The sequence below is a fragment of the Podarcis melisellensis genome (genome assembly GCF_964234715.1).
Source record: "Podarcis melisellensis genome assembly, chromosome: 1".
Lineage (NCBI taxonomy): Eukaryota > Metazoa > Chordata > Lepidosauria > Squamata > Lacertidae > Podarcis > Podarcis melisellensis.
The window spans coordinates 8,866,664-8,883,352 of record NC_138528.1 but is presented as its reverse complement, the minus strand read 5'-3'; the positions used below and the strand labels follow the sequence as shown (position 1 = coordinate 8,883,352).

The 16,689-nt window shown below is 46.5% G+C and overlaps 1 protein-coding gene across 1 annotated transcript in view; it reads right to left on the bottom strand.

Annotated features, from left to right (window-relative positions):
• The window catches only part of MNAT1 (MNAT1 component of CDK activating kinase), a 138,924-nt gene that overhangs the window by 26,918 nt on the left and 95,317 nt on the right, over positions 1-16,689 (bottom strand). Inside the window, exon 7 of the mRNA XM_081914914.1 lies at positions 10,910-11,031. Within this exon, the coding sequence (XP_081771040.1) occupies positions 10,910-11,031 (122 nt within the window). The remainder of the gene's footprint in view (positions 1-10,909; positions 11,032-16,689) is intronic.

The window sequence follows — 16,689 nt, the reverse complement described above, 5'->3', positions numbered from 1 at the left end:
GCTCCATATACTGCAGGGTGCCATTTGAAAAGCCCAGAAGACCTCTTGCCAGAAACGTCCCAGCTTCTCCAAACAACTCCGGGCTTCCTGCAGGAGGCCACGTTGCTGTCCTTGGTTGCCGTTCAGCTGGCCAAGCCTCCGCTATCTGCTTCCCTCGTTATTTGGAAAGAAAACAGGCTCGCATTGGTTCCAAGCCACCACCTCACCATCAAAGCAGGGTCACTCCAAACATTCACGAAGGCCAAATAAACCCGTTCCTAGAAATCAGGAGTTGTGCTCCAGCTCCTGCCGTGCGGAACTCATCTTTTCGGCAACGCTGGGTGTCCCTGGAGAGGAGTCCACAAACCCATCAGAAGGCCCATCCAATCTGTTCAAAGGGGCAAGGGACTGTGAGGTGGTTGCACATCTCCCACCAGATGTGTATCTGCACCTCGTTCCCAATGTGTGCATTAGCCCAGCTTCTGCACCTGATCCTCTCTCCATTGCTGGCCTGGGACAATTTCATTGTTATTTGTTGATGCCTATTGAATCATTTGCTCTTCCATAGCGCTATCCATATGGAAAGTGAATTAAACATATTTTTCACATTCTCTTCCCAAGTTCAGTATAGAGGTTGGACAAGAAGGAAGAGGAGGTGGAGGAGGAGGAGGCAGTTTCATTGGGCTGATCTCATGGTGTGAACCATTTGTTCAACCATGGAGTAGCAAGTCGTACTGATTCAGAGAAAGCTCCGGGTCCCAAATTCTGCCTTTTGCACCACTCTCATGATGCCACTGGCTGGGGATCTTGTGGTCCTCCTGATGATCATAGAATCAGAATCTCATGGACTGCAAGAAGGCCAAACCTATCCATTCTGAAGGAAATCAGCCCTGAGTGCTCACTGGAAGGACAGATCCTGAAGCTGAGGCTCCAATACTTTGGCCACCTCATGAGAAGAGAAGACTCCCTGGAAAAGACCCTGATGTTGGGAAAGATGGAGGGCACAAGGAGAAGGGGACGACAGAGGACAAGATGGTTGGATAGTGTTCTCGAAGCTACCAGCCTGAGTTTGACCCAACTGCGGGAGGCAGTGGAAGACAGGAGTGCCTGGCGTGCTCTGGTCCATGGGGTCACAAAAAGTCGGACACGACTAAACAACTAAACAACAACAACATAGTTGGAAGGGGCCCCAAGGGTCATCTAGTCCAATCCCCTGCAACGCAGGAATCTCAGCTAAAGCATCCCTGACAGATGGCCGTCCGACCTCTGCTTCAAAACCTCCAAGGGAGGAGAGTCCACAAACTCCCGAGAGAGACCGTTCCACTCTCAAACAGCTCTTACTGCCAGAATGCGTTTCCTGGTGTTTACTCAGAATCTCTTTTCTTCCAACTTGAAGCCATTGGTTAGACTACAACTCCCATCAGCCCCAACCGGCATGGGAAATGGTATGGGATGGTGCGAACCGTAGTCCAACAGCATCTGTCGGGCCACAGGTTCCCCAGCCTTGCATTTCAGCCTGGAAAAGCTCTTGAGTTCCATTTCGGCTTGGATCCTCGGGCAGCAGCTGTGGCTAGGAGTGCTTTTGCTCGGCTTAAGCTAGTACGACAGCTGCAAGGAGAAGACTGATTTGGCCACTGCCACTCATGCCTTACTTGTTTATTTATTGGCCAGTCTTCAATCATGGCTCTCAGCGTTGCTTCCAATAAAACCACAAAAAGTGCAATAAAGAAGAAAACCCAACACAGCATACAAATCGCAGCAGGCGGATAAAAGCCAGAAGAACATCACAACAGACACAGTCCTAGCCACATCCAAGCTGAATTAGTGGAGGTTCCTTTGAAAAGGTGGTGCAAAACATGGCAGTAAAGAAGCAGTGCATGCTATGAGCTCCACTTTTTAAGCAGTTACGGAGGCGTAAAATAGTTTCTGAACCAAAATTCAAATGGTTGATCTACCACACCACCTTCAAAGCCCTCAACCAGCCTTCTCAAAGGAGCATCTTCAAGATACTTTGGGAGTCCCTGGCTGGGGCTGATAGGAATTGTGGTCCAAAACTGCAGGAGAATGAGCCTGGAGAACCCTTCCCTAAACAGTTTAGGACCCGGATACTTGAAGGACCTTCTCCAAAATGAACCCACTGATCACCGTGTTCTTTGGGTGAGGTTCTGCTCTCTGTTTCGCCACTGATGGAAGACTGGCTGGTCTGCAATGGCCATGTCATTCAAACTCTGGGAGAGTGGCTGTGCCACTCTCTGTTCAGTCCTTCCTTTGATGCTATTTTGATTCAAGATGGAAAGAGTATTCTTCCAAACGGCTTTTGACTACTGTAACTAGCTCTATGTGGGGCTGCCCTTGAAACTGTCCCACAAACTCCAGTGGGTGCAGAATGCTGCAGAGAGGCTCCTCACAGGGTCCCTGCCATGGGAGCATATTCACCCAGTGCTTTACCAGTTGCACTGGCTCCTGGTGGAGTACAGGGTCAGGTTCAAGGTGCTGGTCTTGACCTTTAAAGCCCTTTGCAGCTTAGGGCCCTCGTATTTACGAGACCGCCTCTCCTGGTCTGCCCCACAGAGGACCTTAAGGTCCATGAATAACCATAGTTTAGAGGTCCTGGGCCCTAAGGAAGTCAGACTACCCTCCACCAGGACCAGGGCCTTTTCAGTGATGGCTCTGACCTGGTGGAATGCTCTGTCCCATGAGACTAGGGCCCTTCAAGATTTAACCTCCTTCCGTCAGGCCTGTAATACAGAGCTATTCCGCCTGGCCTTTAATTTGAACTTAGCCTGATCTTTTATTTCCCTTCTCTTCCCTCCCCCTCCCCCTTTTATGAAGATCACCCGCTCTGAGACCCCACAGCTAATTCTCCCCTGGCCTCCTCGCTGGCCCAAGTAGGACCAATTCAGCCAGCTAGCCCTGGGGATTATCTAATGCTTATTTCCCCTATTATGCTGCTTTTACAATTAAGTGTTTTAAATTTGTTGTTAGCCGCCCTGAGCCCGGTTTTTGAACTGGGAAGGGTGGGGTATAAATAAAACATTATTTTTTATTATTATTATTATTATTATTATTATTATTATTATTATTATTATCATTATTAATTTTTGGCCTGAAGTCGCTTCCCATTTGATACTGATGCTTCTCTGCTCAGTTGTTTTTGCTTTATTGCGATTCATTAAGCATGTCAGATGCCTATCACAATAGCTCACTGATGTAGATAGAACCTGTAGCTCGTGAGACAAATTAGGCCCAGCGGGGGCCCCAGTTTCCTATGACATCACTGTGATGTCACGAGTTTGACAAAGTGGTCTGTGGGCTTGGAGGACACCAGGATCCTATCCGACATCTGGATCCAGTTCTCCATCCCTGTCGTAGCCTCCAGGCAGTTTCCAATAAAATATTAACAGTTTGCTGTTGTTCGTTCTGTCCTTTTTTCATTGTTGTTACGGGGCTACAGTAGTTTTAATCTCATTTCGCTAAGATGCTTCAGAATGTAAAAAGCAGAGTGTAACTGAATGGCAGAGCAAGGGTGGAAGCCCCAGCATGGATGAGATCCTACTTTGTAGAATGCTAGGCGTATTGATCCACTCTAAGATGGAAGAGTCAACAAAACCACCCAACACAAACTTTGGATTCCAAAAGAGCGCCAGATGGCTACTCAAGAGTGGAGCAGGGAGCGGACGGGAATATTTATCTAAATACATAAAAAGGATAAGCTTACGTTAGTAGCATAGGAAAATCTCAGCTGCCAACAGAGCAGTCTTGGGAACCTCATTCAGCACTTAGCACTGGGAAAACTCAGCCCTCATTGGCAAAACATTAACTTGTGTTTCCATCTCGTCTGGAGCAAATTAGTGTAATTGGCAGTGCCAGAGAGAGAGAGAGAGCAGTGCCACTTGGGAGTCGCATGGATCTTGCAATCCTTCTTTTTATCCCGCAATAGAAAATATTCTGCTGTATTTCACAAAAACCATAGGCAACGTGTTAAAATTATTTTGTTCTTCTTTCCAAGTAAGACACAAACAAGAAAGCGACAGAAGGCTTCAGTCATCAACACCGCTACCCTGTTCATAAAATGTGATAAGCAAATGTTTTGGCTACACAAATTTATTTGACTAAAAGAAGACTATTCACACACAAGAGGGAGGTTTTCAGAAGAGTGTGTGCATGTGCCTATAAACATTTTTTTTGGGGGGGGGGAGATTAAGAGGGCAAAAAAGATTCAGTCAGGGCTAAGCACACCCAGTGGGCACTAAATGATGGCTGTCAAGGGGAAGGGTGGATGGAAGAGGAGGGCAGGAAGTGGAATAGAGTATTCTGGAATAGGGCATGGTTACCTGCTTGGAACCCTGAACAAGCAACGTTTTATTGCAGGTCTTAAAGGTAAAGGGTAAAGGGACCCCTGACCATTAGGTCCAGTCGTGACCGACTCTGGGGTTGCGGCGCTCATCTCACTTTACTGGCCGAGGGAGCCGGCATTCAGCTTCCGGGTCATGTGGCCAGCATGACTAAGCCGCTTCTGGCAAGCCAGAGCAGCACACGGAAACGCCGTTTACCTTCCTGCCGAAGTGGTACCTATTTATCTACTTCCCTTTGACATGCTTTCGAACTGCTAGGTTGGCAGGAGCAGGGACCAAGCAACGGGAGATCACCCCATGGCGGGGATTCGAACCACCGACCTTCTGATCGGCAAGTCCTAGGCTCTGTGGTTTAACCCACAACGCCACCCGCGTCCCTTTCATTGCAGGTCTTACCTGCACCCATTTAATACTAAACTTTTCCCTTTCTCACCTTTGCTCTGTCGTCTTGTCCATGCACAAGATCTGCAACATTCCACATTCTCTAGCTTCAGTAAATCCCTTCCATAGCAACTATTCTGCCAAGAAACCTATGCGCATCTGGCACAGCAGGGCCTCTACACACAGACAGAGACACACCTGTGTGCATCTGCCACCTGCCCACCCACAGATTCTGGGGCGCATTGAAGGGAACACAAGTGCGCTGGGCCTCACTGTCACCTTGCATGAACCGAGTGAAGCCATGGGGTGAATCTGGTAGTCCCCCATGGCTGTGCAACGCAGGGGTGAACAGCTTGGCTGGAGTAGGAGTCCTGAGCAGCCAGGAAAGTCTGTTCATCGTTACTGACTCTCTCATTGAGGAATCCTTGACACGTCTCCGGTGGAACCCCAGGATTCCTTTGGAACCTTGGCTTGAAAACCACTGCATTAGAACATCAAAACTGGTGCCATTTCACTTTGCTGTTTGTTCTTTCCCCCCCTTTTTAAACAAATATCACTGTTAGTCATCGGCTACAGCAAAAACTTCACATTCCTAAAATAATACTGCAACTTGATTACTACAAGTTATTGCTTACTAGCCAGTTTCCCAAAGCGATGTGCAGACCTCAGCTTCTTCAAGTCTCAGGAGCAAAGGACTCCCTTCCCCCCACCCTCTGGGTCCCCCCCACTCTTCCCACCCACCCACCCACCCCTTTTTGCTGCCAGTGCAGCATATTACTTTTGTCCTGTAGCTTTCTGAAAAAATTACTTCTGGTAGCATTTTCTATTGATTTTTGGAGACATTGTTTATTACTTTCAGGGCATTTCATGAGATGGGTCTTTCAAAAATATATTTCTGCCTGTCTAATATCCTTTCACAGCGGACTTGCTGCAGCCTTATCAGCAAAATCACTGTACCTTTCGCTGAATAGCTAGGTGGGGAGGAACAGAACTCTTAGGGCCTTAGCTATGGGGCCATGGGTGATGGAGCCAGTGTTGTAGTGTAGTGGTTAGAGTCCTGGACTGGGACCTGGGAGACCAGGGTTCAAATCCGGCATTAGTTCTCCTGTCTTTCCAAGTAATGTGTATAAATTTTGGAGACACCGTTGATGGAATCTTTCAAGGAGTTGGAGATGGTGTTTATAAGTGGTCCGTGTTTCACAAGAGTACAGTAAGGCTGGTAGTACTACAACTTTGTAAACTTTGTAAACATTCCCTGAGAATGTCCCGGTTCTCAAACACCCTGCACTTCAATCGGGAGAAGCTAGCTCAAGGTCGTCATCTGAACTAGCCAGATGTTTAATGAAAATCAATCAACGACAGCCCATCATTTAAAACACAAGACTTCAGAGCTGTCTTGCCCCAAAATGGCAACCAGGCATTCCATTTTGGCAACTGGAACCTTGGATTGAAGAGGCACTTGGCGCCCAGTTTATATAGCTGAGTTTCTAACACTGCGCCTTCCAGATGGCACTGGATACCAACTCCAACAAACCCTGCCAACAGGGCAAATCATCATAAATGATGAGAGCTGTACTCCAGCGACACGTGGGGTGTCTCACTTTGGCTCCCCATCTCCTCACCTAGGGTCTTGAGATCCTGATGCAGATACCCACAACAGCTAGCAAAATTGGCAGTTACCATAAGACGCACTCCATAAGACACACTTTTTTCCTACTATAAAGTAAGGGGAAATGTGAGTGCGTCTTATGGAGTGAATGGCACTGTGCAGCGCCCCTTCAGCGAGGCGCCTGTCCTGCGAAGCTGGAGGAGGAACAGAAGGGTCTCCTGTTCCTTCTCCAGCTTTGCTTGAAGGGGCGCTGCACAGTTCTCCCTCTCTGCGCAGCGCAGAGGGAGAACTGTGCAGCGCCCCTTCAGCGACGTGCCGGTCCTGGCTTCTGCCTTAGCCGCGCGCAGCCTCTTCGGGCAGGGGGAGCCTTCATCCCGCTGCCCGACAGAGGCTGCGTGTGGCTGTCCTATAAGCCAGGACAGCAAGAGGGATCGCTATGCAGTGATCCCGCTTGCTGTGATGGCTTCTGCCCTTAGCCCCGCGCAGCCTCTTCCAGGCAGGGGGAGCCTTCATCCCGCTGCCCTGAAGAGGCCTGGCGTGGTAATCCCAGAAGCCAGAACAGCCACACGGTATCCCAGAAGCCAGATCCCTCTTGCTATTCTGGCTTCTGGGATTCAAAATATTTTTTTTTCTTGTTTTCCTCCCCCCCAAAAACTAGATATGTCTTATCGTCTGGTGCATCCTATAGAGCGAAAAATACGGTATTTGTTACATGTACTGCTTTTAGGCAAGAGCAAGGACATTTAACAAACAGCGAATGTCACATGATGACTTCAGGCCGTGTGCCAGCAAGCATGACACAGGGAGGCTGTTTCATGTTTGGCTGCTGAAAGCCGGTTTTCAAAACTCTAGTGGAAAACACGAAATGCCAAGAGCTGAGAGATTCCTGATGCGGAATGAGAGGCCCATTCCTTACCACCACACATTGCAACTCGTCATTCGGAATCCCAGGGCTTTGGAGGCCCAAGCAGCTGTTCTGCTAACAGGTGGCGTTTGCAAGCTCAGGCTGCGCCAGGGCTGGGAAAGCTAATTAACATTTGCCTCTAATAACCTGATACACCAGATAGTGAGAAGATGTGAAACCCAAAATGTAAAGGGCTCCTCAAATAAAACAGTTGGGGCAGACCCTCAAGAAACCAAAGCAAACCCTACACAATGACCTCATAGGTTAATTCCTTCACCAATTTAGTGATTATTTACAATACTTATCTGTTACCTTTATATCCTGCCTTTCCTACCCAAAGAAGCAAGAGAGTGAGGAACGGATCTCCTGAACTGCTTTGTTGCATATGAAAGGATCCACCTTTAGTCTCAGCTCATCACCTTGAAGGGCAAAGGCTACTGGGACCAGCGGATAATAATAATAATAATGACAATAATAATAATAATAATAATAATAATAATAATAATAATAATAATAATTTATTATTTGTACCCCGCCCATCTGGCTGGGTTTCCCCAGCCACTCTGGGCGGCTTCCACAGAGACCAAAAATACACTAAAATGTCACACATTAAAAACTTGCGTGAACCGGGGTGCCCTAAGATGTCTTCTGAATGTCAGGTAGTTGTTTATCGCTTTGACATCTGATGGGAGGGTGTTCCACAGGGCGGGTGCCACTACCGAGAAGGCCCTCTGCCTGGTTCCCTGTAGCTTTGCTCGGATGAGGCCAGGCCCTAGATTAAGATTGCTATTATGCCCCCCCCCCCAGCTTCTGCTATAAACTGGCCGTGAAACTGTTGTCCACAGACTCTGAAGCCCTTGAAGAACAGCACTGTCAGTGAGACATTTGCTGGTGTCAGGGCTGGCACACGTTTGAGAACGGCCCTCTGCCACCTACTCTCCAAGCACCAGGGCCAAAAGGAAGCCTGCTCTCCCACCCGCCGCAACCAATACTTACAATGCGGGGGCCCAAAAATACCCTGGGGCAAAAAGCAGCATCGCCCTCAACCCACCCAATCTCCTGTAAGGTGATGGCTGTGCGTTTTTGTACCTGGTTGCTGAATATGATGAACCACGGGAGGCGGCAGATACATTCTGTACAGCATTTTATTCCCTTGCTAATTATGCTGATTCCATACTTGACCTTCCTTTGCGATGCCTTATTCTGAAATCTTTAGGAGAATCTTTTAGTTTCCTGTTAAAGTCCTCCAAGTTGGCAGCCGTCACTTCTCTCTCGCAAGAGCGAGATGCAAAGTTTTACTGTGCCGTGGGAAGAACCTCCTCTTGTCTGTCCTGAACCTTCCAACATTCAGCGTCATTTATTTGTTTTGTTTTGTTTTTTGAATTTATAAAGCACCCTATACTCAAGAGGTCTCAGGGTGGTTCACAGAAAAGATTACAATATATAAAATCAAGATAAGAACAATGACCCAATAACAACAACACACACACCCTCCAAAAAAGAGCCACATTTTAAAAGGGTATAGGATGTGGGATGCCAATCCGGTCAACCAAAGGCCTGATTGTTATTGTTGTTATTATTACTATTATTATTATTATTATTATTATTATTATTATTATTACCCTGCCCATCTGGCTATGTTTCGCCAGCCACTCTGGGCGGCTTCCAACAAAATATTTAAAATACAATAAATCGCCAAACATTAAAAACATCCCTAAAAAGGAACATTTTTGCCTGGCGCCTAAAGGTGTATAATGAAGGCACCAGACGAACTTCCCTGGGGAGAGTATTCCACAGATGGGGAACCACAGCAGAGAGGCCCTGTTTTTGTGTTGCCACCCTCCGGACCTCTTGAGGAGGAGGCACATGAAGGAGTGCCTCAGAAGATGATTTCAGGATCCAGGTAGGTTCATATGAAAAGAGGCGGTCCTTGAGGTATTGCGGTCCTGAGCCGTTTAAGGCTTCATAGGTCAAAACCAGCACTTTGAATTGGGCGCAGAAACTAATTGGTAGCCAGTGCAGTTGGACCAGGATCGGTGTAATATGCTCAAACCGTCTTGCTCCAGTGAGTAACCCAGCCGCTGAATTCTGCACCAACTGAAGTTTCCGAACCGTATAACACATTGCAGTAACCTAACCCAGAGGTTACGAGAGAACAGACAACAGTAGTTAGGCTATCCCTGTCCAGATAGAGGTGTAGCTGGACCACCAGCCGAAGCTGATGGAAGGCACTCCGGGCCACTGAGGCCACCTGAGCCTCGAGCGACAGCAAAGGATCCAGGCGTACCTTCAAGCTGTGAGCCTGCCCTTTCAGAGGAAGTATAACCGCATCAACAACAGGCGATCTCCCATCCATCTGGTCTAGGGAACCACCCACTAACAGTGCCTCAGTCATATCTGGATTGAGCTTCAGTTTGTTGGCTCTCATCCAGTCCATTACTGAGGCAAGACACTAACCTTTGAAGGTGACCCAGAAACTGCAACTAATCCAGAATGCGGCAGCCAGACTGGTGACTGGGAGCGGCCACTGTGACCATATAACACCGGTCTTGAAAGATCTACATTGGCTCCCAGTATGTTTCCAAGCACAATTCAAAGTGTTGGTGCTGACCTTTAAAGGAGCGGCTCCTCCCCCATTGTTCTTCCCGGACACTGAGGTCCAGCGCCGAGGGCCTTCTGGCGGTTCTCTCCCTGCGAGAAGCCAAGTCACAGGGAACCAGGCAGGGGACCTTCTTGGTAGTGGCGCCCGCCCTGTGGAACGCCCTCCCACCAGATGTCAAAGAGAACAACTACCAGACTTTTAGAAGACATCTAAAGGCAGCCCTGTTTAGGGAAGCTTTTAATGTTTAACAGACCACTGTAGTTTAATATTTTGTTGGAAGCCGCCCAGAGTGGCTGGGGAAACCCAGCCAGATGGGTGGGGTATAAATAAATTATTATTATTATTATTATTATTATTATTATTATTATTAGTCCAGCACTTCCACTGCCTCGCCTGCAGATATAAAGGAGAAATAGAGCTGAGTGTGCCCTGGGTGCTGGTATTAGGAGAAAAATCTGCAAAAAGGGCCTTTCATTTTTGAAGCCATGGGAAAGACCTTTCATGCAGCTGGAACTATCTCACTAATTGAACAAGGAGGTGAGCCAGTACTCCCAATCCAGGCTCAAATGGAGCTTGGACAATGGATGCTCTCCTGATGGATGGAACACACCACTGAGCTTTGGACCAGAGAGCCAGATCTAACCGCTCTCATGGCAAAGGGCCAGCCCTGTTATTTTTCCTGGCCTCCTATGGCTGGACAAATCAAGGTGCCCCCCCCCCCCATTTTTGGAAGGGTTTTGCTCTTTAATGCTGTGCAACTGAAAATGAACAGCTACTTCTCCTTAGCTGCCAACGGCAACCTTGAAAACATGAATGCGATCCAGCCGAATTCTCAGCTGATCTATAAAAGACCAGAAAAGCAGAAAGAGAGCAAGAGAGAAACAAAACCAAAAAAAATTATATTCGGCCACCCAAACAAAACATTGATTTGGGCAGGAAGTCTAGTATTTCATTAAGGTCTGTTTTGCTTTCACTCCCCCCCTCCCTTTATTTGGGGGATAAGGTGGCAAGTTTCCTGCCTGAATACCATTTCACTGACAGTGACGTTGGTGCAAATAAATAAATAAGGAAAAACTTACCCAAATTTCCCCAACACTTCAATATCTGGAACTGGCGGCCCATAGGTCTCCACATGCAATGGCTGATATTCATAGAGCACTTCCTCGATCTTTGGAACAGGTCCCAACGAAATATGCTGACCCTGTTGGGAAGTTACACCAGGATGTAGAAGACTGTTACATTTTAGGGCTTTGGTACAACGAAGGTAATGTTGACCCTTAGAACAACGCTGGACTGAAAACATCACATCCAGCACATGCTAGCTATTATATGATCCATTTCCTGCTTCTAACTTGGCATTCTTCCCTAGGACTTCAACAGTATGGGAATAACGGTTTGGTAAGGATAATTCTTCTGGAAGGGGAGGGGCGGAAAATAAGATTTACTAATGTCAGATTTACTGTAACTGAGTGCAGCTGCTTCCCTATGTCAATGGTGAACTAATTAGGTAAAAACTTATCATTAGCAATATCAAGCAAACATTGTGCAGCAAGCCTGTTGCAATTTGTAATCAATTATTTCCTGAGAGCCCTAATTAAGAAGGGGAAGCTACTTTTAATTAATCTCTGCAGGGCTTTTTAAGCTACCATGCATAATGGTTTTCAGGATGGGCTTTTACAATGGAGTAACAATTAATTCATTCAGCAAATTCCCATTTGTTTCATAACTGAAAAGGAGGAACACAGAGACGTAATAGGTTAACTTCAGTTGGCACATCTGCAAGCTAACTGCCTTTGAGAAACAATAAGGACTCATTTAAAATTCCCATATCATCTGTACCATAAACTATGGTTAATCTTAACCATGGTTAGTTGAAACAAGCCTGCTTCATAAACTATGGTTTGAAGTTGGCTTGTTTAAACGAACTGTAGTCAAGATTAACCACAGGTTGTCTTGGTTCAAATAACACGGCAAGCGGCAGGAAATGTAGGACACTAGGAATAGCTTCCAATCTTTGCATCACAGCTATGCTAGAACAGGAGGGAGATGAGCGCATGCAAGCCCAAGATTCACTGCAGCTCATTCCTGAAATGCTAACCTATGTTTTTAGCATCATGTCCAGAGAATTCACACCTAGCTTGGCATTTGCCAGCCACGCAATCTTATCCAATATATCACAATGGCTTCTTGTACTGGGTCAGCTTTTAAGATGCAGTTAAAATGCTACCTCCTTGCCTTTGGTGGTTCCCACACCTCCTTAAGGAGACCAACCTCATACTTTGAGAGACATTGGATCTGTAACATCAGAGGCTATGGAGTTGACGGGGACCAGAGGAAGGTGAAGTCTGGTGATGGAATGGTACTATTGCATACAAGTTCACTGACATTCGAATTTCTCGCCACCAGAAACCAGCTCCTTTGGCAGAAGAGCAGATTCTATTGCTCTGATTCCTCCTACTCACTGAAAGAACTCTAGAATTTACAACAGGGATTGCCCATTCTGACAGCGGCACGTGTCCTCTTTGTTAAAGCTGGCTGGCTGGGCAGTGGGGAGAGGGAACCCACCAGTAATCAACAATGCTAAATGCTAGTATAATCTAAGTACATTGGCTTTCCCTGAACTTGAAGGTTGGCGGGTCTTCATGAAAGCACAGTTTCAACATTGCATCCCTGACTCTGAGTTGACAGGAAGCTAGGACAGAGGTAGGAAAAAGGAGAAATAGGAATAGAGGAAGGAGAAAAGAGAAAGGAGCAATTAAACCTTTAGCACGGGCAGGTTTGGCCTGTCCATCAAGACAGCAGGGTGTCTCTGCAGGCCTCAAATCTGCCTTTGCTTTGCTTTACCCTATCAGGCCTAGCATTTGATTCTGTGGTCACAGGTAAGAATGTCTCATTCCCTCTGATGCTGTAATGTTTGTACAGGGGAAACTGACAGACTCCAAATGGTACATGGAAAAAATTCCAAGAACATAGACAACAGGGATAAGGGGTGGTTGTTGGGGATTTGGGGGGGGGGGGTTGTTTCATGTCTTATCATGGTCTGCTTCGTTTACTGTACACTGTCCATTCTTTGCAACTCTGGGAACTGCGAAACCATCCAAAGGTTTATTACGAGACTGCTTGCATAGGACTTACATTTTCCACACGGCGTGTAAACGAAGATTCAAACTTAACTCGGGAGGAAAACGGCAGCAAGGATATGATCTGGCCTGACACTTGGGAGGACGAGGTGTGGAATGGTGGCGCAACTGGTCAGTGCGTCTGGCTGCTAACCAAAGGGTTGGGGGTTCGAGCCCAACCTGAGACGGCTGTGGGAAGGATTCCTGCATTTCATAGGATAGGGTTAGACTACATGACCCTTGGGGTATCTTCCAACTCTACAATTCTATCAATCTTAGATAGGCCTGAGAGATCTGCATTAGCTCCCAGTACGTTTCCGAGCACAATTCAAAGTGTTGCTGCTGACCTTTAAAGCCCTAATCGGCCTCGGTCCTGTATACCTGAAGGAGAGTCTCCACCCCCATCGTTCTGCCCGGACACTGAGGTCCAACGCCAAGGGCCTTCTGGCGGTTCCCTCACTGCGAGAAGCCAAGTTACAGGGAAGCAGACAGAGGGCCTTCTCGGTAGTGGTGCCCACCCTGTGGAACACCCTCCCTTCAGATGTGAAGGAAATAAGTGTTGTTGTTGTTGTTTAGTCGTTTAGTCGTGTCCGACTCTTCGTGACCCCATGGACCAGAGAACGCCAGGCACCTCTGTCCTCCACTGCCTCCCACAGTTTGGTCAAACTCATGCTGGTAACCTCGAAAACACTATCCAACCATCTCATCCTCTGCCGTCCCCTTCTCCTTGTGCCCTCCATCTTTCCCAACATCAGGGTCTTCTCCAGGGAGTCTTCTCTTCTCATGAGGTGGCCAAAGTACTGGAGCCTCAGCTTCACAATCTGTCCTTCCAGTGAGCACTCAGGGTTGATTTCCTTCAGTATGGAGAGGTTTGATCTTCTTGCAGTCCATGGGACTCTCAAGAGTCTCCTCCAGCACCATAATTCAAAAGCATCAATTCTTCGGCGATCAGCCTTCTTTATGGTCCAGCTCTCACTTCCATACATCACTACTGGGAAAACCGTAGCTTTAACTATACGAACCTTTGTTGGCAAGGTGATGTCTCTACTTCTCAAGATGCTGTCTAGGCCTGTCATTGCCCTTCTCCCAAGAAGCAGGCGTCTTTTAATTTCGTGGCTGCTGTCACCATCTGCAGTGATCATTGAGCCCAAGAAAGTAAAATCTCTCACTACCTCCATTTCTTCCCCTTCTATTTGCCAGGAGGTGATGGGACCAGTGGCCATGATCTTCGTTTTTTTGATGTTGAGTTTCAGACCATATTTTGCGCTCTCCTCTTTCACCCTCATTAAAAGGTTCTTTAATTCCTCCTCACTTTCTGCCATCAAGGTTGTGTCATCTGCATATCTGAGGTTGTTGATATTTCTTCCGGCAATCTTAATTCCAGCTAGGGATTCATCCAGCCCAGCCTTTCACATGATGAATTCTGCATATAAGTTAAATGAGCAGGGAGACAAAATACAGCCTTGTCGTACTCCTTTCCCAATTTTGAACCAATCAGTTGTTCCATATCCAGTTCTAACTGTAGCTTCTTGTCCCACATAGAGATTTCGCAGGAGACAGATGAGGTGATCTGGCACTCCCATTTCTTTAAGAACTTGCCATAGTTTGCCGTGGTCGACACAGTCAAAGGCTTTTGCATAGTCAATGAAGCAGAAGTAGATGTCTTTCTGGAACTCTCTAGCTTTCTCCATAATCCAGCGCATGTTTGCAATTTGGTCTCTGGTTCCTCTGCCTCTTCTAAATCCAGCTTGCACTTCCGGGAGTTCTCAGTCCACATACTGTTTGAGCCTTCCTTGTAGAATTTTAAGCATAACCTTGCTAGTGTGTGAAATAAGTAGCTATCCTATTTTTAAAAGACATCTGAAGTTTTTAATATTTAACGCTGTATTGTTTTTAATAGTTGATTGGGAGCCGCCCAGAGTGGCTGGGGAAACTCAGCCATATGGACGGGGTATGTATGTATGTATGTATGTATGTATGTATGTATAAATAAATAAATAAATAAATAAATAAATAATAGCACGTGTATACCAGCCCTGAATCAGTTTACCTCCCAGAGGCTTTGCAAGTCTCACTGGTAGTTCTAGAAGAGCAGAAACCGTGGGGGCTTTGAGGCAGCTGAGATGGACTCAGGGTAACAGAAAACACAACAGCCAACCTCCCGGGTGATCCAGATTTTCATCATTCATCTTGAATTGCAAAGTTTACATTCCCATTAGGTCTTTTACCAAGACTCCTTTCTGACTTGTTTACAGAGCAGTTACAGGACAGTGGGCATTCATTCTGCATCCATCCCAGTTTGCTTGTGGGGTGTTTACACATCTTCCCATTAGTCATTTGCTCACACCACACTTTTCAACGCATTTCCTAAGGGAGAATCAGCTTGCTATGCAAAACCCCAACCCAAATTTCCATTCTATCCCATCCCTTCTGCCCCAAGTCATATTCCTGAACGTCCAACGCCCTCCCCCAAACCCCGCATTCTGCCCAAGCTGCTTACAATAACTCCCAGGAAGAGGAGAGTAAAACCGATAGATGAGAAAGACCCCATTCAGTATTATTTTAACCTCTAACCCTCCCCATCTTCTGCAGCCTGTGAAAACAAACAAGTATCAAGCTGAAATGTGCAATGCCATCCCTGCCCTTTTAATTCCCAGGCAAAGAGGGATTCTGGCCTCGCAGAGTAACTCAGGCCCCTGCTCCTCACAGTTCATTCAAGTTTGTTGCTGTTGTTCTGCTTTTTAAGTACAAGCAAGTGCCAGATGGAAAAAAGCATCGGCTACTTCACAATTTCACAGATCTGACGCCTGCTGTATTTTTTCCCCGTTGTTACCCTGGCAATGGTAATTACCCACAGACAGACAGACAAACAGACGCACAAACAAACATACACATGGGACCTCTCCAAAGCACAAAGACAGCATAAAAATCAGAGGAGAGAGAATAGATGAAACACTTTTTTTCCCCAGAAAAGAGTCACAGGAGTTTCACGTATAGAGGGAACCTCAAATTACCAAGCTTCCTGATGCACATTTTATAGTTTGTTTTAATGAAGGTCAGGAGTTGAGGGATTCTGAAATATGAGTTATAGAATTAAAACAGGAGGGAGGAGGGTTTTCATTTATCTATCTATCTATCTATCTATTTAGTATATTCATCTGAAGATCACAGGGAGGTTTGCAGCGTAAAAATGCAAAATAAAATACATTTTAAGCTGTATTTTAATTAACTGTTTTTTTTCTTTTTTCTATTACGTTTCATTATAATTTATATTCAGTGTTAGCTGCCCTGAATTCGGCCCTGGCCGGGGAGGGTGGGGTATAAATTATTATTATTATTATTATTATTATTATTATTAACAATAACAAAACAAATCAACACTGCCCCCACATAAGAGATATACGCAGCTAAAATACTGCATTCATTTGTCAGAAAATAGTTTTAACAGCATCTGCTAACGGACTAGCTGTGAGAGTAGGAACATAAGAAGCTGTCGGGCCATTGGTTCATCGAACTCAAAGTAGCCTACAATGGCTGGCAGCAGCTGTCCGGGGTTCGAGAAAAGGGACTCACTCAGCCCTCCGTGGGAACTGAACTTGGGGGTTTCTGCAAGCCAGGAAGATGCTCTACCAAAGTGCTATGTCCCTTCACCCAAATGAAATGCAGGGATGCAGAGCATCAGGCCTCTGTATCTGGACCTCAGAATTTCCTGGGGGCTCTGACTCCTCCCCAGGGCACAC